Below are 24,764 nucleotides of genomic sequence, written 5' to 3'. Positions count from 1 at the left end.
TTGCTAAAGCAGAAGCGTATTCTTGTGGCCCAAGTCGAACAAGTTTTCGCCACATCACAGATGTGCATGGCACCAAGTCTGGATTTCTAGTACTTAAGTCACTCACAAAGACAATCTCTACTATTGCCATTTCTCTCAAGCGCTGAATCCTTTGTTCTATGGTTTTCTAACGAGTTTGCTGTATATAGAGATCGTCTGCACACAGATATCTTTGTGCCACACTTCTTAGGACCCGTTCCCAGAGACTATAAGGGTCAGCCCCCCTCATCATCTCCTGGTCAATAACCGGATCGTGTGACAGGGACCCCAGATGCCTCGCTTCAGTGCCATCCAGAACTGTAGCCTCACCTGCAGCATCCCACAGATGGACTAACCAACTAATTATAGATTCATCAGGTCGTCGAGTGTAATCTTTTCTCAGGCCACGAAGGTCCTTCAGGGAGAAAGGTTCACCAGTGCCTTCTGATTTTGTGTCAGTTGCTGGTCTTGAGGGTCCTTCCCCCGCATCACCATTATCATCATCTACTGGCCGATCGGTTTTGGTTTTGAATTTCATGCCTCTCGTGGCAGGAGCAACAGACACTGGCTTAGGCTCACTGTCTGGTTTGGCTGCTGGCTTAGGCTCACTGTCTGGTTTAGCCTGAGTCACTGGGGTAGCTGCTGATTTATCTGCTTGCTCTACAGTATCTAGCACCGTGCGATAAGCATACGCTAGGGCCTAGCTTATTGCAATGAGATTTTTCTTTTTAGAATCATCACAGCAATTCTCTTCCAGATATTTCCTTACTTCATCTGGGTTCTGAATTTGTTCACGTGAAAATTCCCAGGCTGGGGGATCAGAAAATTCCTCCAGAGTTCGGCCAATTCTCTCCTATTCTCTACACCACTCAGGATTTCCCACACCTGAGTCTACTTCTGGGGCAGGGGTCTCGTTGGCTCTTCTGGATATCTCAGCCCTCATCTTAGAGAAGCTGCAGACTATATAGAGGAAGCTTAACAGCTGAGCCAGCTGTACTACCAGGAAAGTGGTATCCTTAACACTCAGGGGAAACTGGGTATTCTCAAAGAGGGACATAACAGATTCAAAGGAGAAGAAGGAAAGAAAAGGCTGAAACACCTCATCCCCTGGTCTTCCTCTAACAAACTGGGTGCAATTACCAATAAACTCCCAAAATGTGCTACTAGGACTGGGAGGCAGGGTCGGGCGAAGAAACCATGAGCCAAACATACCTGACAGAAACTTCAGTAGTTCTATAAACTTCCTATAAATCATTATCACTGAGCCCAGCACAATAACCATTCTAATCCGTGCCCCTCTACTGTGAAAGAGGGCAAAGACAGGTATTAAAACCTCAAAAACTTTTAGGGACCAGGTCCACATGAAGGCTTCTACCCCAAGAGACATTATGTATCTAAACAACATGACTACTGACTGCTTTATCCCAATACAGAGTAAATACAACCAACAATCAGTACAGGTTTTTCCACTTTCTCTCGCCCCACGTTCGGGCGCCAAGAACTGTATTTGTCCTAGTTTAGGGCAAATCAGGAAGGAAAACTCCAAATGGGGATCTCCACAGGGAAATGCCCCTCCCCACCAACGGGTCTGGGAAAAGGAAAAAAAAAAAATTCCGTGGAGAGAAGTGGAAAAAGCTGTTTATTTAACAGAAATTGAGTAATATTAAATAATAAAACCTCTTGCTGTTTGATGGGATGGTAAGTCTAGGAAGAAAAGTCTTTTTTCATGTGGTGCAGCTCGGCTCGCTCAGGTTCTTATCAGTCCCTCCGGCGCTGGAAAAGTGCCGAGGCCCAGGCCCCGGTGGGCCACAGGCCTGAGCTCCCGGGGTTTGGCTGGGTGTTCAGTCCAGGGCAGGCTTGCACAGATCCAAGAAAATTGAAAAAAACAAAGGTCCAGGGAACTCCTCTGCCTCAGCTAGCTAAAACTAACTAAAAGTCAGAGAGAAGCTCTGTTCCGCTGTCTGTCCGTGCTGCAGACACCACAGTCCAGGAGCGGGGTGTGTGGGAGTGATGTTTTCCTTAACACACTGCGCGCTTCTTCTTCCCCCTCTCTTGCTTTCAAAGCCAGTCTTAAAGGTGCAGAACTTAATATATAACATAAACCAGACGATTGGGGATACCAGTATCATAAAGTCACCCCAGGACACATGTACAAAATATCTCAGTTCTATGGAGTACAGCTGCACAGATCCAGAAACAATATGATAATTTTCTTAGAGAAAGGGAATGGAACCTGTTTGCTCATTGTTTATCCTGCTAATGGAACACTGAGCACAAGAATGAAGACATAAAATGTATTGGTCTTCTTAGGTGTGAAAAGAATTGAAGCAGAGGCTATTTTACATTCCCCACCCACTTCTTATAAATGTACAAAATGGGCTCCAGTAAGACCCCCCACTTCAGACATTAGACAGAATGAACTAGGTGGCTTAGATCTTCACTCTTACAATGCTGCAAAAAGGAAGTGCTCTGGAAGTACTTTGACCTATAAATATCAAGGCTAAATACCTTCAGTAGTGAATTCTATAGGTCACAATGATACATACATACATACATACCTCAAGGTTTTTTATAGATTAATTTCTTGTTCTGGAAATATTCGACTCACTCAGACTTTGGAGGTTTCTTTCCAAGTATCTGTGCTCTCTCGTCCCTGGTAAGAGATTTCCTGCCTTTTTCACTGGAAAGGAAAAACATTAATTTTAAACTATCCACAAGTGTTTTCCTCTCTGACTGATGATTTGAGCTAGTCAATCATACAACAGACATGAAACTAAAGAAAAATTAGAAAAAAAGGTAACTCCTAAACTAGTATTCTATGGTTCTGGCCAGGACAGGGTTAATTTCTACAGCAGCCAGGAGGGGATATGAGCAGGACCTGGAAGTTATTCCCTACCACCTCTCACCATTGTGGGGGTGGGTGGAAGGGTCCCTGCTGTTGGGGAATGTGGTGGCAGTCGGGTACTGTCACGGGTTTCCTTGTGGTGAGCATTCACATGTGAATCGCTTGCCTCTCTTGTACACTTTGCTATTAACATCACTGCTGTTACTGTTCTTCTTTTAATCTCATTGCTCTTTCTAGTAAATTGTTCTTATCTCAACCTTATCTTCACCTTTTGTTCCTCCAATTTTCCTCTCCAGCTGCTGTAGGGAAAGGGGAGTGAGAAAGTGGCCCACGGTTTGGAGTGTTTTGGTAGGAGTGCAAAATTGGGGAATACCATTCTCAAACCATGACAATCTAAATAGAGTATTTTGATGGAAAATGATTCTCAGAATTCTCCTCTAAACTCTCACTTGTTTAAAAATTTATTGTTGTTTTCACTATTACAGTAGCTCATTTCCTCAATCTGTGGACTAAGCTGAAGACAACCTATTTAGACACACCTGAAAATTCAGCCCCACTGATTTAAGGGTTAGTCTATATTTCAACAACTGCAAAATACAAAATTGCAGCAGATTGAAGGAGAAAAAGAAAAATGTTTTTCCAGTCAAAATGTGGGGAAAAAGCCCCACAAAGCTGATCATGTGGACATAAAGAGGTAAGAGATTCCAAGTGATAAGCAGTAGATGGAAAGAAGGGCAATACAAATAAGCAGTATGAATCTTTCAGTGTATAGACCAAGTCTAGGTAAATTCTTGCATAGGAATACTTTAAATGGAATTCCTCACTTTATGGGTCTCACCTTTTTTTTCGCTTTGTTTCACCCCGAGATGAACTCTTGCTAGAAGACTTCTGAGAATGTGCATCAGATACCCTCTTCCTTACTGGGGGAAGAATTGCTGATAGTTAACAAGGGAAGAAGAAGGATATTGCATAAATGCCAACCAACTGAAGTTTTTGATGTGTATATGTATACTGTATTCTTATTTCTATAATGTTTCCTTATAATATGTAGGGGACAACAACAGGAACAATCATTTCTGTCAGACAGGCCTGAAGTAACTCAGAAGTGGCAACAGCAATAAAGGTTATGAGCTGGGGCATGAGTCCCAGGAATGTCACAGAAAATACATGGTAAATGGAAGAGATGTAAAGCAAATTTGAGGCAGGTTAATAAGGAGAATGAATGGGCTACATTCATAGTATTAGTGGTCATGGGGACTTGTAAATGTGAAAGCTTTGGAAATGGCTGGAGGAGTCAAGGTCTGCAGAAGAGACATGAGGAAATGGGAACACTAGGCAGGGAGCATCTAGGGTTACCTCTGTGCTCACTTTGGAGTAGATGATAATACACTGTGAGAATACACTGATTCCCTATATATTTCATGATTTTTGCACCACTTCTTTTCTCAACCCTGCTTCCCTGTTGCTATCACAGGTACTCTTTATAACATTATTATCTCATTCTGCAGCTTTCATTGTTTTAGGAATTCAAAATCATCTTAATCTAAGTAAAAATGTCCAGGAAAAGAGTTGAGAAGCACAACTATCTCAGAGTTCCTAGCATAGAAGCCATTGGCCTGGACCGTGTGCAGTAAAATGCCAGGAACTGCAATTTAGATGAAAAGAAAATATTAAAAGAAATACAGGCACACCTGGATCATTTGTCCTCCCGTGGTTTAGGTTTGGGGATTTTTTTGATAGGTCAAATCTAAAAAAAAACCAAATTAAGTACTACTGAATAACAAATAGCAAACAAGGCATGCTCTCTATCCCTGTCACGTGCTGAGCTAAATTTCTGAGCTCATATGTAACAGATAGGATTACTTTCACAACTGACAGTGTACATAGAAGTAATTTCATGGGACTGATTTGTTTAACTGGTATTTTGGAATTTCTACAAGCAAAACTACATTAAAATACTATTTGCAAATCAAACATTTGTCATAGTCTTCATTTTACACTTTTTATATTCAGTCAACTATGCAGCAGATAATCACCTTTTAACTAAAATAAATCTCTAGAAGACAAAACTTAAATACCTGAAATTTATCATTGTATACTAGATGTCACTTATTACTCAAAAATATATTTGGCTATGAGAAATATTGGTTTTAAAAAGAAAGCAGTCTCAGCTAGACTAATTTTTAAAGTTAGATCAGAAAATACATAGTAGTATTACCTATGACCAGTCTATTCACTAGTTCTGGGCAAAGAAAATATAAATAAAGACAAGGAAAGAAAAATACCTTTAGGCAAACAAGTACTTACCCAGATAAATTTTTGATAACATTTATTGCCAAATCATTAAACATAGATGTATCCATTCTGCTTGGATTTAACAAAGGGAATTTATCAGGATCCAGTCCCATCACCATCCTTTTGCTCTCATCTCTGAGACTGTCTTCTCTGCAATGAGAGCTCTTTTTTGCTCTCATCTCTGGGACAGCAGGAGCAATGGAATCTTGTAACCTCCCATTCATGTCAAGAGTTGTTAAGTCCCCTTGCAATGTCCCATCTGTGTCAGGAGTGGTGAAGTCCTCCTGAAATGGGAAGAAAGATAAAGGAAGCCCTGTAGACTGTAGCAGGCAGTTAGTGAAAGCATTCCATGTAATGACCGGCTACTAAAGCAGATTTTCTAAATGGACAGTATCTTGCTTCACAGGCTAAAGTAAATTTTTTGTCAGCAATGTTGTTACAGCTATACAGCTCTAAAACACTTCTAAGCAGTTAAGAGTAGGTTCTCATAATCATCATAAACAGTATTTAAGGATATACTCTTAAAACAATGATCCACTGAGATTACAAAATAAAGACAGAATTTCCAGAAAAGGGAGGAAAGAAAACAAACCCCATTTGATAAAAACAAAATCCCTTCAGGACACATCTGGGATTTAAAAAAAAAAAAAAGAAACCTGTGAAATATGTACCTCTGAATAGTGTTACACCTTGAAAACAAACTCTTGTGAAGAACTGAGCAACTCACTGCAATGCCATGCATCTCTTTCAGCGTTCTGTAGACTTGGTGATTTACTCAGCCTCTTAAAAAGGCTGTCCTAATGTTACAGTGTCTCTGACATCTTGGCATAATGCAGATTCTTTTTTCATTTGAAAATTCAAAGCACAGATTCTGAAAAGCCATTAAAGTATGTACACAAGAAAATTCTCTTCATATTAAAGGAAATAGAGAATGTGAAAGTTATCTTAGAGTGGCATGTGGAATCTTTGCTTTTACTAAGAAGCAGTCAAGGTACTTGCTCCTCTTTTTCAGCTGTTCCAACACCTCTCTGGCAAAATCATACAACTTTTCAGAAGTTAAAGCCTGAAAAAGATGGTAAGACAGATGGTATTTACTAAACTAACTGTTCTAACCTTTTCAAACATGCTGACTCTTGCAAACAACATATTTGCCTCTGTTCTGCCACCAGTTTATGTACACATACATGGAAGAAATGAGATTGTATACGAGGCTGAGGTTTTGGTTTGGTAAACAGGAAAACAGGGTGTCCAAAAAGGACTATGGTGCTTTTAAACCCAGCTAGAAATTAAGCACTGCACAACTCAACCCTCCTTCTCTCCCTCCTTGCCCTGGTGAAATGAGGAGCAGAATCAAAGGCCAACATGTATATTGAGATAAGAACAGTTTAATAATTGAAAGTAAAGTGAAATACAGTGATAATGGTAAATAAATATATAGTAATAATAATAATAATAGTAACAACAGCAATAATAACAATAATAGTAAGTGAAAAACAAGTGATGCACAACACCATCACCACCTGCTGACCGATGCCAGAGCCCCTTCCTGAACCCAGACTGCCCCTCCCAGATAACTCTCCCAGTTTACAGACTGGATGTGACATCCCATGGGCTGCAGTATCCCTTTGGCCAGTTTGGGTCACCTGTCTCAGCTATGCTCCCTGCCAGTTTCCTTTGTGAACCCCCTGAGTGGCAGAGCAGGAGACAAGGAAAAAAAGTCCTTGACTTAGGATAAGTACAACTTAGCAAAAACTGATTTATCAACACCATTCTCATTCCGAACCCAAAACACAACACTGCAACAGCTACTGAGAAGAAATTAACTCCATCCCAGCTGAATCCAGGACAAGGATCTTTCTGAGCAAAAATTCTGTGTTCCTGCCCAGCCCCAAATATGAGGAAATGTAAGTCTTCCTCAAAAATACTACTTTTTACCAAATTAATAACAATTAATAACAAATCAAATTAAGTACCATTTTATGCTGATGAGAAGTTACTTCTTTATCTGCAGTAGAACAAACATAAGCATCTCTCTTCTGCTGGAGCTTTTCCAGGTAAGACTTGCATGTGGCTGACTGCAAATTGGAATTCGCTACCTAAAGCAGAAGCAAACACCAGAGAAGTAAAGTCCCCATCCACAGGAGTTTCAGAGGCTCCACTTTCATTACCATTAGACCATTAGAACCACTGATAAAAACTGGTTAAAAATCCCTGGTACTCAGAGGAGAAGCTGAAAACAGTAATTCACAAAAGCAATGCTTCACGTTGTTTGCTGCACCACACAAAAATGCTGGTGAATTCAGATGTATACACTCAATGTGCTGCAAGGCCATAGCGTGCCAGCACAGTGTCAGCACTATTAAAAATAAGCTTTTCAGCAGATAGTGACTGCTGAAAATAGCAGATAGATAGAAAACAGGTTTTAAATCAACATAAAAATAATGTAATATTTGTCCACTATGAATTCAGCCAAAATCTCCTCAAAGGTAGAAAAAAGAAAATTATTATAACGAATTTAAGCAAAGTTCTGATGTTTCTGTTTGTACCTCTGATTTGATTTGCTGTCGTAACCTCCTCAAAGATTGATGGACCTTCCTCATAAAGTCTCGACTCAGAGAGAGAGAAGCAAACCTTTTTTGAGACTGCTTGAACAGTTCTGTAGCCTTTAAGAGTGTCAGAAACAAAAGACAGAACAAGATAATTTTTCACTTTTTAAAACTGAAGTGATAGACCTTGCCATTTTTACTAATTTTTTCCATCATGTAATTGCCAAACAGAACAGATTTACAGTTCTAATCTGAAAGCAGGCTGACTGCAAATCCCATCAAATATGTCAACAGAAAACATAATTTGAAATAATGTAATTCTGCATACCTGCTCCAAGCAGCTCGATTTTATTTGCTCCACATCTGTTTTGATTGAACTTTCAAAGGAGTCAATTTCTTTACTTTCTTTCTGAAGACACTTGCTGAAAAACTATACCTCCTCAGAAGAAAAGTTACCGACCTCTGAAAATAATCTGAAAGCAAACATAAAAACAATTGGCTGTGAGTCATCTTTTTCCCCAAGACTGTTTCAGCTCAACAGCCCTGAAACATATATATCAACACAAATGTGATGAAAACAGCATAATAATTGTGGTTTAACAAGATGCATTTATTTTTTTAAATGGGAAACTAGATGAATAACAAAATAAAATTTACTTTGACTCTTCTGCCTATGCAACAAACGCTGATTCCCAGAACTCAGTCACCATTTATAAACAACACTTCTATGAAATCTATATACCTGCAACTTTTGAGAAAATCCACATTTGAATCCCTTAATTTTCCTAATGCTTCCTCCAAGTGCTGCTGGTAACTTCTCACAGTAACCCTGATGGACTCCAGGTGGTTCTGGAGCTCTGATTCCAGATTGTTGCTGGAAGAAGCTGACCTAACAGCAAATAATAAAAGATAAGGAAAGATGTCTGAAAAGGAACACAACACAATGATTCAACAACTGCTGGCTGTAAAGACATGAGCAAATCTGGGGACTCAGAAGTGATTTATGACTCTCAAAGCAGCTCCCCAAGTTGGGATGGTTTGGATGAACCCATGGAAGGTATCAGCAACAGCTGATACTATTGCATCTTTTTCTTCAAAAACAATTAGTCAGCTGCTCTTACAGTGCATGTTCAGTAAACTGGATAAAATCTAAACCAATGAAACATCTTTTCTACTTAAAGACTGTCAGATGAAAATTTCCAGGTGTTCAGTCCTGATTTTAATTTCTTCAGGGCAAGAGAATGAAATTCTTTACATGTTTTCAAGTTTTATCAAGTAGTCTTCATTGAAGAGCAATAACATATGAAAGAACAGGTTCAGAATGCAAACCATAAACACCTCAGACAGAAATCAGGAGTATTTAACTAGGGAGATTCACAGCAACAGCAGTGGCACACTTACTGCTCAGTCACAGGAGCGTGGAGCAACTCAAACTCCAAGTGACTGACTCGGGAATTGAAGTGTGTGTTGAGGTTATTTAGCTGGTCTGAGAATCTGAGGAATTCAGCTCTCTCCTTTTCCAGGCCTTCTGCCAGTACTGCACAGTGGCGCTCAAGATGCTCTTTGTGAAGTGACAGTTCCTCTGAGAAGAAAGGAAGTTTACAACAGGAACATTATTCCCTGTTTACTGTGAACTATCACTATGCCCAGTCAACCTGTGACCAGCAGCAGCAGCAGCAAAATAAAACAAAGCCATACCTCATAGTAGCTGAAATATACAAATTAAATACATTCCATTTGGTTTCTTTGACTTTTCTCCTGTGTAAGACACAGATCCTTAACAGCTCCTAATCCATTCAAACCACATGTGTCTCTTGTCTGCTCCAAGCATTCTTTTTCCTTTATTTTTGGTCATTGCTGACATCTCCATTTATCTCTCTGTTCTCAGTCTCGTAACAAAACCAATGGCCATATTTTTTAATGGAAAATCATCCACTTTTCCTAGTTTTGTGAGGGAAGGAAAAAAATCAGTTTTAGTCTCTCTTCCAGAATGATAGCTGGATAAATCAAGAGCCAGGCAACCACCTGAAGAAAGCTGCCAGAAGAAGCACCTGTCCTCTTTGCAGAAAAAGGGAAATTGAAAAATTATTTGCCTGCTCTCCAAAAGCAGAATTTTTTTGCTTATGTGTTAAAGACCAAGAAACCTGTCTAAAATCCCTTTTTCTCACCACAAAAACTTGACACTTCCTATGCAAAAAGAGTTTTAGTTAGACGATGCTCTGTAGCTGCTCAATGATATTTCACAGAGTTAAATCCTCCCTCTCATATTTTCAGAAGCTTGGCCCTGACATTTTGGCTCTCCCAACTTGCTAATTTCTTTTCCTGCAATACTTTTAAAATATTTTTTGTACAGCACAGACTCTTGTTAAATAATTTCAGGGTGGATGAGAATTCACAAACATTGACAATAGAATGTTCAGTATCTTCTGCAATCCAGTTGTTAATCAAGGCACTACTGTCTATTTTTCCAAAAATAACACAGCACAAACCAGGAAGAGCTATAGAAAAGAAATATCATTTTAAAAATATGTAAGTAACATAATATACTGGGAATTCTTGACAGCCAACTGCTTTCTATTGTCTTCTACTACTAAGTCAACTAGTGCTGAAACAGATTTTGGCCCACTTAGGACCATCATGTTAGGAACACATGTGATGCTCAGAATACAAAAAAAAAGTCAATACCAGCTCAAACATTGTAGATTTTTGTCTGTATATCCTCCTGCTTTCCTTGATGCAACTTAAGATGCAGCAGAAGTTTTGAATTCAGCTCCTCTTTCTTGGCAGCTACAAAGACATAGGAGTTTGACAAGGATTCTGCAAACCATTTCTCCAAGTGCTCAAAAAAGCAGAGGCGAATCCTATGGTTGAAAAAGAAATATTATGGTGAGGAACAGCAAATAATAAGTAAGAATTTATTAAATACATAATTTCTAAGAATTTAACTTCTGGCTATAGGAAGGTATGGTTTCAGTACCATTTGCATAATACTGGTAGAATTTTTGAGCTAGCTGCATGCTACTGAGTACCAGGCATTTTACCTTCAAGGCTTTGCAGGGAATTTGGGCAAATTACTTGTCTCACTAGATAATTTTCCTTAAATGATGAATATTCTGTAAAGGTAAATGTTTTTATGGTACTTTGACAGCCATGGATACAAAGCAATATAAACATTTTCTCGTATTTGTATGAATTTCAAAAGTGGAATAATGTAATAATTGTACAATCAATTTTATAATTAAATAGCTAACAATATAAATATCTAATTATACAACACTAATTAGATAACTTTTCCTCTGTAGTCTAATGTTTCTTCTAAGCAGCTGAAATTTGTGTGTTACATAAAGGGAAAGAACAGAATTTGTTTTCTACTTACCTTTCCTTCAGCTTGACAAACATGGCTTCTGTGAGAAGTACATATTTCAGATACATAGGAAGGGATTCTTCTTTTTCAAAACTCGTAAGGTAACTCTCTGTGATGTCAGTCTTTCCTGCCTCTTCAACTCCAAGAACAGTAAAAGTGTTTCCACTAGCAGTGGAGAAAATCTCCGTGGCAATTTCAGCACTTTCTGCCTCGCTGCTCTTGGATGCTGACTGGGAAACAGTGGGAAATTATCACGTTACTTTTAAAGGTATCAGCATAGAATTAACAGCGCACCAGCTAGTCTAGGAATCCTAAGGATATTTAGAATAATGTCCTCATTCTTAATTTGGACATTTACACAGTGCTTGCAATATTTATATATTTATATATTTATATATTTATATATTTATATAAAAATATATAAATATATTTATATATAAATAAAAATATATATTTATATATTTGTATATTTATATATTTATTTATATATATGCCAGCAAGACATAGGCAGAGTCAACAATGTTTGAAAACGTTTTCGTTATGGTATTAATTCATGGAAACTGAAAAACTAATACGTAGGTACAAATACTTAGCTTAAATCATTCACTACAGGCTGAGAACACTGTGATGAAAGACAGATTAGAAAAAAAATTATGAAAAATTATCAAAAAGAATGGTTGTGAACTGTTTTATACACTCCATTTTCCCATAAAAGGATCTAGAGCTCTGGGTGCTTTGTATACAAACTAACCAAAAAAGGACTTTCTATTCATTCTCAGCAAAAAGACTTCCTATTCCTCCTTATTTTGGTCAAGACTGCCTTCACTTTCAAATGTATTCTCTTGCTCACTTACCTGCATAATGCTTAGTCCCTGTTCTGCATGCTCATTTTCTTCACTTTTATGAGGAACATTCTCCTCATCTTCTTCTTCCTCTGTTTCTGCAATTTCCTGTGCCAAGATCACCTGTTTCTCCGTTAAGTTTGTTTCTCCAGCTGATTTTTGACAACTGTCCCTATCTTCTGGCACCAGTTGAGAGAGGCCATTGTCCTGCTCTGCTCTGGGCTGGGATGTCCTTGCTTCGAGCCCTGGGGGTAATTTTGGATGCCACAATGTTAGAAAGACCTAAAGCTGCTAGAGAAGTCCAAAGGAGGAACACAGAGATAGTGAAGGCTCTGGAGTGGAAACCATACAAGTGGCTGAGGGCATTTGGCTCAGCTGGAGAGAGGAGACTGAGGTCACACCTCACTGGGGGCTGCAGCTCCTCTCAAAGGCAATAGAGGGGCAACTTTAATTCCTGCTCTGTGTGACCAGGGACAGAACCCAAGGGAATGCCTGGAGCTGTGCCAGGGGAGGATTAGACTAGGTACTAGGAAAAGGTTCTTCCCTCAGTGGGTGGTAGGCACTGAACAGGCTGCCCAGGGAATGGGCACAGCCCCAAGGCTGCCAGAGCTCCAGAAACATTTGGACAATGCTCTCAGGGATGCACACGTTGGGATTGTTGGGATGTCTGTGCAAAGCCAAGAGCTGGACTTTCATGATCCCTGTAATTCCCTTCCAACTCAGGATACTCTGATTTTCCTCTCCTTGCACAATGCTCTCAGCTTGCTGCTCCACTGTTTGTTCAGCTTCTGAAGCCTCAGCTAGTTACTTACAATTAAAGCAGACTTCTACTGGTTACAGTCCAAAGAAATAGAAATTGAAAAACAAGTAAGCAGAAATACCTGTTTGGACTGTTGAGGTATTATTTTGATCTTGAACTGTGGAGTCTATCGTGCCTTGCAAGTTCTAAAACCAAAACAACAACAAAAAATACCTGCCACACTGTTTTAAAATATGGATTTGCTTCTAAGAAACCCATATTCCTTCTCAAAATGTTTCTATTTCAGTAAGATATGATAGTCTTGAATAGATCACTTACTATCTAAAGAACCTGTAACACTCAAATAGATTATTTTAAGTCTATTACCTTGTAGTTCTTTGTTCAAAAGGCAAATGGATTTGCTAAAATGCCGTTCGTAACAAGGACAGAGTTAAAAGCGGGACTGAGAAATGTTTTGTTTTCCCTCTGCTATCTCTACCAAAAGCACTTTATTCAATGGCTGAAACAATACTTTATATAATCTGGATTTTAAAGGTAAATTTTCTCTAAAGTGAAAAATGAATACACTAATAAGGTTCTAAACCAGTAGATATTTTCTTTTTACCTGTTTGGAGATTTCCTTCACACTAAAATGCTGGCTGATGGATATACTATAAGAAATCAATTCCCACAAAATAGCTTTTGGGTAAGCCATTACTTCATCCATTACAATTTGCTTGAGTGTCTGATTCCTGTCCAATTTAAGGTCACTGTTTGAGAGACTCAAGTATGTATAGAAATAAAATTCAGTATGATTACAGTGCCTCTAAATCTAAATCTGACCTTCTGATCAGTCTCATAAAACCTTTAGGCTAAATGTTGCGATTGTTTACACTGAATACAATCACATTCTGGCTTGTTAGAGATTAGTTCATTACAAATAAATAAATGCACAAAAGTTAAGAAATATTTATAGTAAAGCCTTTTACATCCTTCCTTTTGGATGGGGAACCATACAAACACTGCTTACATAAAAGATGTTAAAATATTGTCTTCCATGTTAGTTCTGCACTGTGCTCAGCTGCGACTGAGCCTTTCTGGTTCATCTTCCTTTTACTTGAAAATAAAGCTACATCTTGATTCAAGAAAAATCAATGTTCACACTTGTTTTCATTTACATTTACATTTGCTTTGTCTCCTAAGCAAAGATAATTATGGGGAATTTACGTATATGTTCAGATAGGTTACATTCCATTTCTGCAATCTGGACTTGTATTTTCACTTGGTCTGTTACCTCTGACTTTCTTTTAACTGCTCAAATGAGTGTGGTTTTTGAATGATAGCAGTCTCCCTTTGTCCCATTCCTAAACGGTGGGTATTATTTGCCTTAACCTTGTTCAATATGTACATTATTTTATATTCTTACATGAAGTAAAAAGCAGTCTTTTCCCATACCTTCACACAATAGCATAAACAAGACCTAAGTAGTACAACCAGCGTTAAAATATGCTTTACTTTTTAAGTTTACAATACAAAACTCATACCTAGTTCTAATTTGATCTAAAGAGGAAAGGGCTTTCTCCAAATATTGCTTCAGCTCTTCTTCACAGCTTGCCATCTTCATTTTTTCCAAACTTGTATCCACATTATCTTTCATCATCTAAGGCCACATGAAAAAGCTAGTAATAATGGTTTAGTAGATACTAAAATCTCCATTACTATTTAGGATTCAAGTAAGTTAATTATGTACATATATTCTACACCAATAAGGGAAGCTACCTTAGCAAAACTCATCACCCATGAAGATCTGCCTAGATAATGAACACCTCTGACATTGCTATCCCAAGCTGGCTGTTGTAACTATGAGAACTTTGCATCCAACCAGACTCTATACCTGCACAACATCCCATAATAGCAACTTGCAGCCACTTTATACAGAAAGCAGCAGTGATCCTTAACACTGTTGCCCTATCAAGAATAAGACAGGACTGTCCATTCAGTGTGAATCAAGGAGTTAGCAAAAATGCACTTGACTGAATGAAACTGAAAAGTAGAAATTCCAATACAAAAGTCAGATATTATGTTCTTAATTTTATAGCAGCTATTTTGAATTCCAGAGGGTTCTTTGCATTAAGAAGTCCTTTCTTTACAGCACACCCTTGTTTTTATGTTTATACCTGAATTATGTTATCCTCTTCCCATCTGCATTCATCTACTTTCTTCTGAAGTACATCTTCCTGCTGGGACAGTTGGAGCTGATGGACATCCCAGAGAGCCATGGCATCCTGAACATAGTTGTACAAGCCTTCACAATGCTGCTCATGCCATTTAGCCATCTCCTTAAAATCACTCTAAAGAAAAACATTCAAGTGAACAAGTTCTTTTTAAACTGCTGGAAGGTGAAATGAATGAGTAAGAGGATATGTAACATGATAAAAGGCTGCCTGAAATTACATGACTGGTATTCAACTTGGTGTCTTCTATTTGGAGAGTTAAAAAAAATGAAAAATCCAAGTAAACTGGGTAAGAATGTGGATTTTTGTAGTACAAGTTGAGAGTATCAAAACTTCTGTTTATTCTGGCATCATAAAGCACCAAATCACATTCTACAATTTATCACATTAGGAACAACTGCCCAGTCATTTTTATATATAGAATCACAAAAGATCAGATTGGAAGACATTTGGGAGATCATTTAAATATATTCCTCTGTCATAAGGCAGACTGGGTGGGCCATACGTCATTCATCTCTATCATATGCATTTCAGATATAAATTATAATAAAAACACAATATATTTATATTATAAATAATAAACACAATAATTATGAATTCTTCCACTGGAAGCTTTTCCACACCAAACTTTGCTTCTTTGTAGTGCTTAGTCACACTGTGGACCTCTTTCTAATGTGACATCAATAGCCTACAATGCAGAAGGCATTGCAGGTGGGAGCACAGGAAGAAAGGACTAATCCCAAGGAGTGATAAAAATAAATGTAATAGACGCACATTCATGTGCTCCAGTTGTTCTTCAAACCTATGTTTTAGTTTCTCAGTCATCTGGAGCATGTTGGAATGCACAATTTCAACATCTTCTACTGTGCAAATATCCAACAGGGTCATCTAAGTGAAAAGAATAGCAAATTATTCACATGCATATAAGAAATACTGCATGGCTTTCAGAGAAGATGGCTAAACTTAGTGTTTATTTGCTTGTAATGGACAGAGGGAAGATTCAACCTCCTAGAGCCCACGTTCCATTAGTAAACAAAACAATTCAGTTGGATATAAAGGGAGAAACTGAGGCAGAGAGGTGGAATTTCTTTGCCAAGATAAGATGGATTTAGCACAAAGGCTGAGGGTCCTTGCATCCTCCAGGTAAATGCAGGACAGCACCCCCTTCATTACTGGCATTTGTTACAGCTTTTACACATTTCAAGTACCTTTTGAACAGAGTAAGAGGTTAAAAACTTGTTATCTCAATGTTTGGTGGATCCTCAAACATATTTTACTGTAATGACATATCGTACCATCACTTCCACACCCAAAGCTGACACTCACCTTGCAGACCTGCACTTTTTCCTGACATTTGTCCTGGACCAGCTCATACTGGATGCGCATTTTCTCCATGCACTCCACATTAGGTGTGTCTGAATGATATGGAACAGACCACGGTCAACATTCCTGTACTTCACAGTGCAGTGTGAAAAGGAAACATGACAGCAGCCCTGTGCTGAATCTCAGCACAGGGACAGATCCCAGCAGTGTCTGCACACCACTGTGACACCACCAACCAATCAAAAGAGACACCTTAATACACAGCTGTTTATAATTATGCTTCAAAGTAGCAAGTTATTTACAATTGCTACCAACCTCCATGCTACCATACAGGCTACAAAGCTCACTGTGCTCTGCAGCAAGAGAAGGCAGACACAGAGGGAAGGCATACTACAGGACTTGGAGAAAGGAATTATCTGCAATATTTCCCCTCTTCTTCTCTGAGAGTTAAAAAGGAGGATTTTTTTAGGATTGAGAACTGATCCATGTCAAAATTAACCTTCTATTTCCCCCAGATTAATTCTAACAAGCCAGTTTCTGCTAGATCTCACCATGAGGAAGTGTTTGCACTGGCCAAAGGAAAGTGATGTCACAGGCAGCTTCTTTGGGTCTTACTAGTAGCCAGCTCAAAGCAACAGAGAACGTAAGTGGGAACATATAGAATAAAGAATTGAGCAAACATGCACTTTCACAGCAACTGTCTGCCTCGTTGCCTGGGGAAAAAGAAAGGATTGCTTGAATTCCAAACTGGTTTTATCATTTCTCAACTTACCAATACTCCTGTTTAAATTCTCCAGAGTTCTGTACCATTCATTTATTATGTCAGATTGTGTATGTTTTGGAGGCAACAAGGTGCTATCAAAGTAGGAAACAAGAGTCAGGTATCTTAAAATACAAATCAGTCCGTACTTAAAATATAAAATTATGAATCAGAGTATCCATACTACTGTGCATTATTTTATTTAAAGCCATTTTGGCAATGAAAATAAACCAAAGAGATTGTTGTTGTTTGAGGCCAACTATTTACTGCCTGACAAGGAACTAAGTGTAATTCCTGCATGTAGGAATGTAATTGTTCCTACATACACTGTAAAAAAACTCCCTGTAAATATCGCAATACATTACACCCAAAAATGCTTCTTGTGTTCAGGATGGATATTCAAACACAGCAGTGTTGGATTTCTATGCAGACTCCTCTCTTAATTTATTACACAAATAAAATCCCACAGAGAAAAAATGTCTTGACATACCAACTTCTAGTTCTCCACCCATTCCTACCCCATTTCAAATGTCAGTAAGATTTACTTTTGCATTCCTGCATTTTTAGCCCTTGATCACCCCCCATTTAGTGTAGCTGGTGCAGTGAAAATCAAGAGTGCATTTTTTTCCATTAAAAAGAGCTGTACAAAAATAGGTTTAGACCCTGCCTTATTGCTGAATTTAACAATCACACACTGACAGGAAGCAAAGTGCATTGTGTAGCCAAGTCCCTCATTAACTCCAGAAAGAATTGTTTCCCTTTATGCTATACCTTCTTCTGCCATACCCAATGTGCTGCAAAACTCTCAGTCTCTGTTCACTAAGTACAATCTGCTCCTTTATCATATTTTCCATTTCTGTTTTCACAGTTGGGGGATTCTGTATTTCTTCACTTGCCATAAATTCTCTGCAGGAAGGAAAAAAGATATGTATAATGGAAACATGATATATGTGATATCATATGTGATATGTATAAAGAAAAAATTATAAAGTATTACTTTTATAGAAACCAGTCACTTTGTGTTATTCATTGTCCAAAATAAGACTGCAAAATTTCTGACCTGAAACTCTGAACTATGCAGTTCTTTTGGATGAGCTTCCAGACCTTGACTCTCTCTTGCCATTTCAGTTGATGCAATTTGTCTTTCTCAAGCTCTGATTTCATTAGATTAAAGAGCAGCTTGGCAGTTGCCCTCTCATTACCCAGCAGTACTCTGTTTATATTCTGTGTATTAAAAAATAAAACCAGGAGTAGAAGCATTATACAACATGCAAAAACCAAAAAAATTGTGTCTTCTACAGAAAATGAGGGGAAAAAAAGGACACAAATGATAATGGATACCCTGCCAAGTAGAAATCTCTTCTATATTTCAGTGATTGATAGGCAGAAAAAATGCATTTCAGTTGGGGAAAAAAAAAGACATTCTAGGAATATTCAGACTGATATCTTTCCCCAGGTAAAACATTTACCATGGCCTTATTGTTAATGAGCTGGTGAACATCAGCTGCCAAGAAGAAAGAAATTTCTTCCAGTTTCAAGGTCTACTTGGTCAGTACATCTGCTATCTGTGCAATAAAATAATAAAGAAAATCAACAACAAAAAGTGTAACTCAAATATCAATTTTCAAAGTCAAAAAACTACAGGAATGAGACAATTTTTCCATTAAAATGAATTTAATTAATTAATCAATTAAATAAATTAAAATTAATTTAAGTTAATTGGATGACACAGACTGAGAAGTAAATTTAAAAATATTACTCTTAGCTATCTTAATGACTGATTCTTTCATTAATTCATAAAAATAGTAATGAAAACATTCCACTTTGCTACTACTCAGCTGATTTCTCTTTAATTGTGATAATTGAGTGCTCTGCAGACAGGCTGCAATATGAATTTAAAAATCAAACCAGCTTCCCTTCAACCAGCGTCTGTTTTAAGTGAACACAGAATTAAAGCAAATGTGTTCATCTCTGCCATTTGTTGTAACTAATCCAACAGAAAGGTTACTGGTGATACTCTCAGACTTATTCACCATACCTGAATTACAAAGAGAGGAGGAACAGGCACTGATGGAACAGTTTTTCTTTGCCTACAAGGACAGTGCAGCAAGCTCTTCCAGAGTCTATCAATTTTTTTTTATCCAAACGTTTCCTATGATGTCCAATGACTTTGACAGGTTAGGCTGGATACTACAAAACTGCAACACATTTGCTACTGACACCCAGCCAACACAAACTAAAATCAAGCTAGCTCATGTCTATGCTCCTTCCAGCTGCAGAATAGCTATGTTCCCCAAAAAAATAACAGACCAGATGAAAGTTTGACCTACACAAGTCTCCAGGAAAATAAAAGCAGCTCACATATTCCTTGCACCTGTAGTATCCGTAATCGTGAAAGAAAGAAACACCTTAAAACTAGGAAAAAAGTAGCTTTTCCTGATTATGTGGGTGTAAAATGAGTGAAAATAAATGAGTTTATTAGTGAAAAGAAAGCAATCACCACATAACAGAACTACTGGCAGGCCTCTGACTCCTGTGGAAACAAGCTACTCCTGCTCTCCATCCAGCATGGTATCAGCAAATAACAATCTTATGCTTAAGCAACAGTTATTGAGACTGCAGCTCACTTTAACAGCTCGACTCCTTTCAATCTCCTTCAGGGATTCGTCCACTGCCCTAATCCACTTTTTTCTGTTTGAGGATTCTTCATGGATCATATTCCACAGTTCTTCCAAACCCTGCAATAAAAATCTACTCTCAATCTCATTGAAAAGTGAATATATATAAGAAAAAAATATAAACGGAAAAAACCCAATAATTTAGGACTTCAGTGAACCATAAGAAGACATTACGTAGAGCAGGTACAAGTAACTGAAGTTGAGCCAATGCTCTGAGCTGCCTTACTTCAAATGAGAAACCTTCCAAAGCCATGTCAGATGCAATCTTTTCAAACAGAAGTTTACTCTTTTCATCTGATTTCATCACTTTAAGCTGAAGGAATTCCTGAATCTTCAAAACAGAGGCTTCCATCTCCTAAAACGGTAGGTCAGTGTAATCATTTCAATATTGGGCCTTGACCTTAGAAGAGCACTCAAGACTCTGCATTAAAAGATCCTGCTTTACCCTGCCAATGCCGTCCAGCTCCTGCTGCATTTCGGTCACTGCTCGATCGTGACGCTTTTGCCGCCGTTCTGCCAGGTACTTCCATGTACCACTGCCTGCTTCCTCAGGAACTGCAGAGAAAGAAATGAGCATTCTATAGCCTGGAACTGTTGCTGCAGAATATGGGATGCGTGAACAATAAATCCCTCAATCTACACTGTAACTGCTGTAGTCTGTGCAGTTCTCACAGTGTGCAACATCTTTCCTTGGGAAGTGCAGTCTTAGCAAATGGAGGTAAAAATACAAAATACTAGAGTGTATTTTAAAATTTCCTTTATTAACTTCTGTTTTTCAGAAGGATAATAACATGGAACTATTAGCTCAGCTATGATGTAAAAAAATTGCAACATTTCAGGAATGAGATTTGATTACATCAAAACTGGAATTTATACTGCTAAACATGACCTGTGATTGACAATTTCACAACTGCTTTTTTTTCCTATTAGAAGACTCTTCATCTTCAAAATCATCAAATCATCAAAACATTGAAACAAAAATTTGAAGATGAGGCCTCTTAAGCTTCAAATCATCAAAATTTTGTCAGGCCATTTCTGAGCCTGATTTTTGTTGCCTTGCAAGAGAAAAGAGTTCCAATGTGGATGTAACCAAACTGTATTTTACTCCCCTCTACCTCATTTTGTGATGAGCTGTTAATGATAGATCATTTTCAGTGCATACCTGACCCCCAGGATACAAGCTGGATGTTAAAATGAGAAGAGGCAGACCCTGCAGGGTGAGATAGTGTTTCTTTATCCTTCCTTCAGCTGGGGAAGCAGCAGCACCACCCATCCAGTGAGGGTCATGCCTGCCAATGGGCCATAATGAACTGAATATGTACTAGCAGAATGGGCAGCTGATCAAGGACTCCAAAAATATTCTAGATTCAAGGGATTCCATCATTCCATTGTGAACCTCCCTGCCCTGGGGGATGTACCACCTGAACCCCATGGATATAATCTGGCAGTTGGGCACTTGGGACACCACCACCACCACTGGACATCCAGAGGAGGACCCAAACTTTCACAAGACCACTGCTTCTGGCAGGACTGCAACCACTGCAACCCTGACCACAAGGGTGCCAGGCTCTACTCTGACTTTGTGTTTTAAATGTTTTTCTGTATCATTGCATTTACTGTAATCTTTCTATTCAATTGTAACTCCAAAATCTCTCACAAGGTATTTGTGTGGGGTTAATTTCTCCTGCTGATTTTCTTTCAAACCAGCACAATTTCATACCTTGTTCAGCTAAAACTGTTACATGTACCATGTCTCCTGTGAATGCAAATTAAAATAGATGACATTAAGAGAAACCAGTTTTACCAACTACATCAGGCAGGCCTCTGACTTTCTCAGCTGAACTTGCATCTACATTTCCCAATGCTTCTGAAAAAGGTGTAGGTTGTCTGAAACAGAAAGTGAATAAAGCTTCAATTTGTACCATTAATGCACCAGAAGAGGGACTAACATAATAGTATAATTCACTTTAATTGGCAAAATGTAACATTAAAGTGATCCTAAGTATCATCCCAACTTTAAAGAATATAATTTAAAGAATCAATGTTGCTTCTTCTGAGACAAATTGAAGCCTGGATGGTAGATCCCAGCTTAAAATCTATTAAGATGGCATTAAAGCAATACATGTTAGATTTAGAATGTGTAAACTACAGAGACATACAGAACAGTTCTAACAGGTAAAAAACTGTGAACTCTTTAGGAAATACCAGCAAGAAACGTGGAAATAGCCTTTATCTGCCCAAGTGCTTTTCCCAGCAGCTTGGGCACTGGGTTTTTCCTTGGGCTCAGTGAGAATCCCTGTATCATTAGTCAGCAGCTGGCTTAGGATAAAAAAGAATGGTTGTATTATCTGCATTCTTGTTCGTCTCATTATCTTACAGCATCATCATGTAAGCCATTTACTTGGAAATATAGCCTAAAAAATATGTTTCTGACTGGGTATATATCTAGATTGCTATGAGCAAAGACAACTTCTTTTTAAAAGGAAAGCCATACAATATGCCTTCTATTGCAAATATTGGTCTGTTAGCCTGCACTTCAATGGGCAGCAAGCAGTTCATTATACTAAATTTACACTTGGCAAGGAGACAGTCTATTACAAGTCGTTAGTTCTATGACCAAGAATTCAGTAGTTCCTAATTCCCACTGAAAATCTGTCCATTTCATCCCTCTAGTTATGAACATATCATTGGGGTTTTATGCTTCTGTTCTTTACCTGTCTGACTGTGGCTTTTTTTGTGAAGTCACTGATGGGTGTTTCACCAACACATTTCTGCTGATTACATGGTAATGGCATGGCATCAGCAGACATTTCTGAATGCCTATTTAAAGTGTACTTTTTACTCTTCTTAGAGAATCTTGTCTTTTTTCCTTCATCCAAAAGGTGGGCTAAGTGAGCCTTTAAAGAAACATAATCTCAACAATTAGAATTCCTTCAAACCTACTGAATGGAGAACAGCGACAAAATAATTAATAAAAACAGCAGGGGAAAGACAGCAGAAGAGAAAAGTAAAATAATGAACCCTACACACCACATGCATAACCACTTTCATCTAAGGCTATCTTCAAAATGAGAAAAAAAAAAGGATAATCTTTTGCTTAGAGAGGAAAAGTGGAGTAACTGGATTGTGCTGCCTTGCTTACAGTTACCAAAGTCAACAGCAGAGTTAAAAATGCCTGTATTTGGCTAATTATGCCTCTAAACGTTTTACTACTCTGTTATGATTCTGCCTTTAGTTAATATAACCTGATAGACAACAAAGAGATGGGAACACATGTAGATTCACTGGAGAGCATATGCTGGAGATAACACATCCATTTTTTCCTAAAACAAACCAAAACCAGAAATGTTGAAAATGACCTGGGATCATTTCAACAGCCAGCAAACTGAGTAACACAACAAACTCCTTTGGCTTTTACTCAATCCTCTGCTTTTTTTACCTGGGCCTTGAAGATCTGTTTACAGATCTCTCTGTGAACATGTCACACTCGTCCTATTGAGAACACATGGCTCATCGCAGCTGACTGGCCGCGCCTGCTTCCAGAACTGGCAACTACAAGCTGGGAGCCAAGAGGAGATACAACACTTCACTTGGAAAAGGGCCTTCCTTGAATCCCAGAATCCCAGAATGGTTTGGGCTGGAAAGGACCCTAAAGATAGATCATCTTACAACTGCCTGGCATGGGCAGGACACCTTGCACTATCCCCCGTTGCTCCAAGCCCTATCCAGCCTGGCCTTGGACACTCCCAGGGATGGGGCTGCCACAGCCTTTCTGAACAATCTGTGCCAGGGCCTCAGCACCCACACAGGGAAGAATTCCTTTCCAAGCTCCCATCTATCCCCACCCTTTGGCAGTTTGAAGCCATTCCCACTTGTCCTGCCACTCCGGGCCCGTTTCCAAAGACCCTCTCCAGCTCTCTTGGAGCCTCTGTAGGCACTGCAAGGGACTCTAAGGTCTCCCTGGAGCCTTCTCTTCTCCAGACTGAACACCCCCAGCTCTCTCAGCTTGTCCTAAAGCAAAGGAGCACCAGCCTTCACAGCAGCTTCGTAGCCTCCCGGAGACTCCGAACGGTGAAACTCCACGCCTACCGCTCCCCTGCCAGGCCCCACGGGTGTCGCTCCCGGGTGTCGCTCCGGGTGTCGCTCCGGGTGTCGCTCCCGGGGGTCGCTCCCGGGTGTCGCCCCCGGCTGTCGCTCCCGGGTGTCGCTCCCGGGTGTCGCTCCCGGGTGTCGCTCCCGGGTGTCGCTCCCGGCTGTCGCTCCCGGGTCTCTCTCCGCCCCCCAGGGGCCCTCAGGCGGTCCCGCTCGGACGCGCTCGCGCCGAGCCCGCGCGTGCCGTTGTCAGACCAACGGGGGCGGGGCCCGCCTCATCCACAGCGCCCCCCGGCGGCCGCTGCCGGCAGTACCCGGCCGGCCATCCCGGCCCGCTCACCCGGGACCTGAGCTCCGGAACCGGGGAACGCAGCCCCCGGTTTGTGTTCGTCTCTGCACAAGGCACACCAGACTTCCCACGACCGGACCTTTCAGCTCAGCACGGCAATGAGAACACACCTCCGCTTAGGGGAAGGAACTTCTAAGGTCTTCCCCATACATTTTCTCTGAATACCCAAGTCGTTGCCATTCCTGAGGCTAGACTAACGCCTTTTTTTGCCTTACGGCTAAGAAATACCATTGCTCTGATCTACAGGTAAAGGCGCAGAAACTGGAAAACATATTTTTGTCTGGATTTCAGCCCATTTCTTAAAATACTTGGAAGACAAGATAATGGCGCTCTGTGCTATGTCCCACCACGCCACGTCCCTGTTCCCCGTCTGCAGCTGAGCCAGTCTGCAGCGCCCCAGGGAGGCACCCAGGGTCCCGCGGTGCGAGCTCTGTGCTGCTCAGCAGCGGAGTGTGGCTCTGAGGAGAAACATCATCACACGCTGTGCTGTCCCGTCCTGTCCCGTCCTCGCATCAAGAGTTCTGGGGGCCCCTCCACCGACGTCCCCATGGAGGCAGCTGTGGCTGGCCAGAAGACCCCCAGCATGTCCACGGGACGGCTTTCCTCATGGATACCGCAGAGGCTGCTCCCCGTTCCAGGCGTTTGCGCCCGCCCACGTCCCAGGACACACGGCCAGGAG

The 24,764-nt window shown here is 39.8% G+C and overlaps 1 protein-coding gene and 2 pseudogenes across 3 annotated transcripts in view; all 3 read right to left on the bottom strand.

Moving 5' to 3' along the window:
• Positions 1-24,764, bottom strand: part of LOC147651548 (coiled-coil domain-containing protein 180-like) — a 116,564-nt pseudogene that overhangs the window by 7,407 nt on the left and 84,393 nt on the right. The gene's annotated exons all lie outside the window — the stretch shown is intronic.
• Positions 1,641-23,762, bottom strand: LOC147651551 (coiled-coil domain-containing protein 180-like; annotated as a pseudogene). Its single transcript, XR_015274122.1, has 25 exons — positions 22,359-23,762; positions 21,449-21,531; positions 20,090-20,199; positions 19,871-19,999; positions 19,594-19,704; positions 18,027-18,190; positions 17,753-17,872; positions 16,979-17,061; positions 16,210-16,298; positions 14,827-15,000; positions 14,194-14,309; positions 13,275-13,419; positions 12,792-12,855; positions 11,923-12,155; positions 11,081-11,298; positions 10,390-10,565; positions 9,106-9,286; positions 8,447-8,593; positions 8,033-8,177; positions 7,705-7,821; positions 7,132-7,254; positions 5,171-5,442; positions 4,555-4,610; positions 3,702-3,798; positions 1,641-2,698 (listed from the first exon to the last, which is right to left on the bottom strand). The product of XR_015274122.1 is annotated as a coiled-coil domain-containing protein 180-like (transcript).
• On the bottom strand, positions 23,004-24,670 carry LOC147651550 (uncharacterized). The gene is made up of 3 exons (XM_086841927.1): positions 24,566-24,670; positions 23,677-23,958; positions 23,004-23,203 (listed from the first exon to the last, which is right to left on the bottom strand). Exons 1-3 carry the CDS (start codon positions 24,668-24,670, stop codon positions 23,126-23,128), a joined length of 465 nt encoding a protein of 154 aa, XP_086698053.1. The 3' UTR covers positions 23,004-23,125.

Source organism: Cyanistes caeruleus, chromosome 9, assembly GCF_971803275.1.
Source record: "Cyanistes caeruleus chromosome 9, bCyaCae1.hap1.1, whole genome shotgun sequence".
NCBI classification, from domain to species: domain Eukaryota; kingdom Metazoa; phylum Chordata; class Aves; order Passeriformes; family Paridae; genus Cyanistes; species Cyanistes caeruleus.
The sequence above is the reverse complement of the archived record's forward strand: the minus strand, read 5'-3'. Positions and strand labels throughout refer to the sequence as shown.

Bases quoted from the DNA above. Each gene is read 5' to 3' on its own strand.
- LOC147651550 (XM_086841927.1), bottom strand. From the start codon at position 24,670: ATGCTGGGGGTCTTCTGGCCAGCCACAGCTGCCTCCATGGGGACGTCG. The intron at 23,959-24,565 runs GTGTGATGATGT...GCTCGGCGCGAG, and splicing joins ACAGGACGGGACAGCACAGC to CGCGTCCGAGCGGGACCGCC. The intron at 23,204-23,676 runs GCTGGTGCTCCT...CTTGGCTCCCAG, and splicing joins GCTACGAAGCTGCTGTGAAG to CTTGTAGTTGCCAGTTCTGG.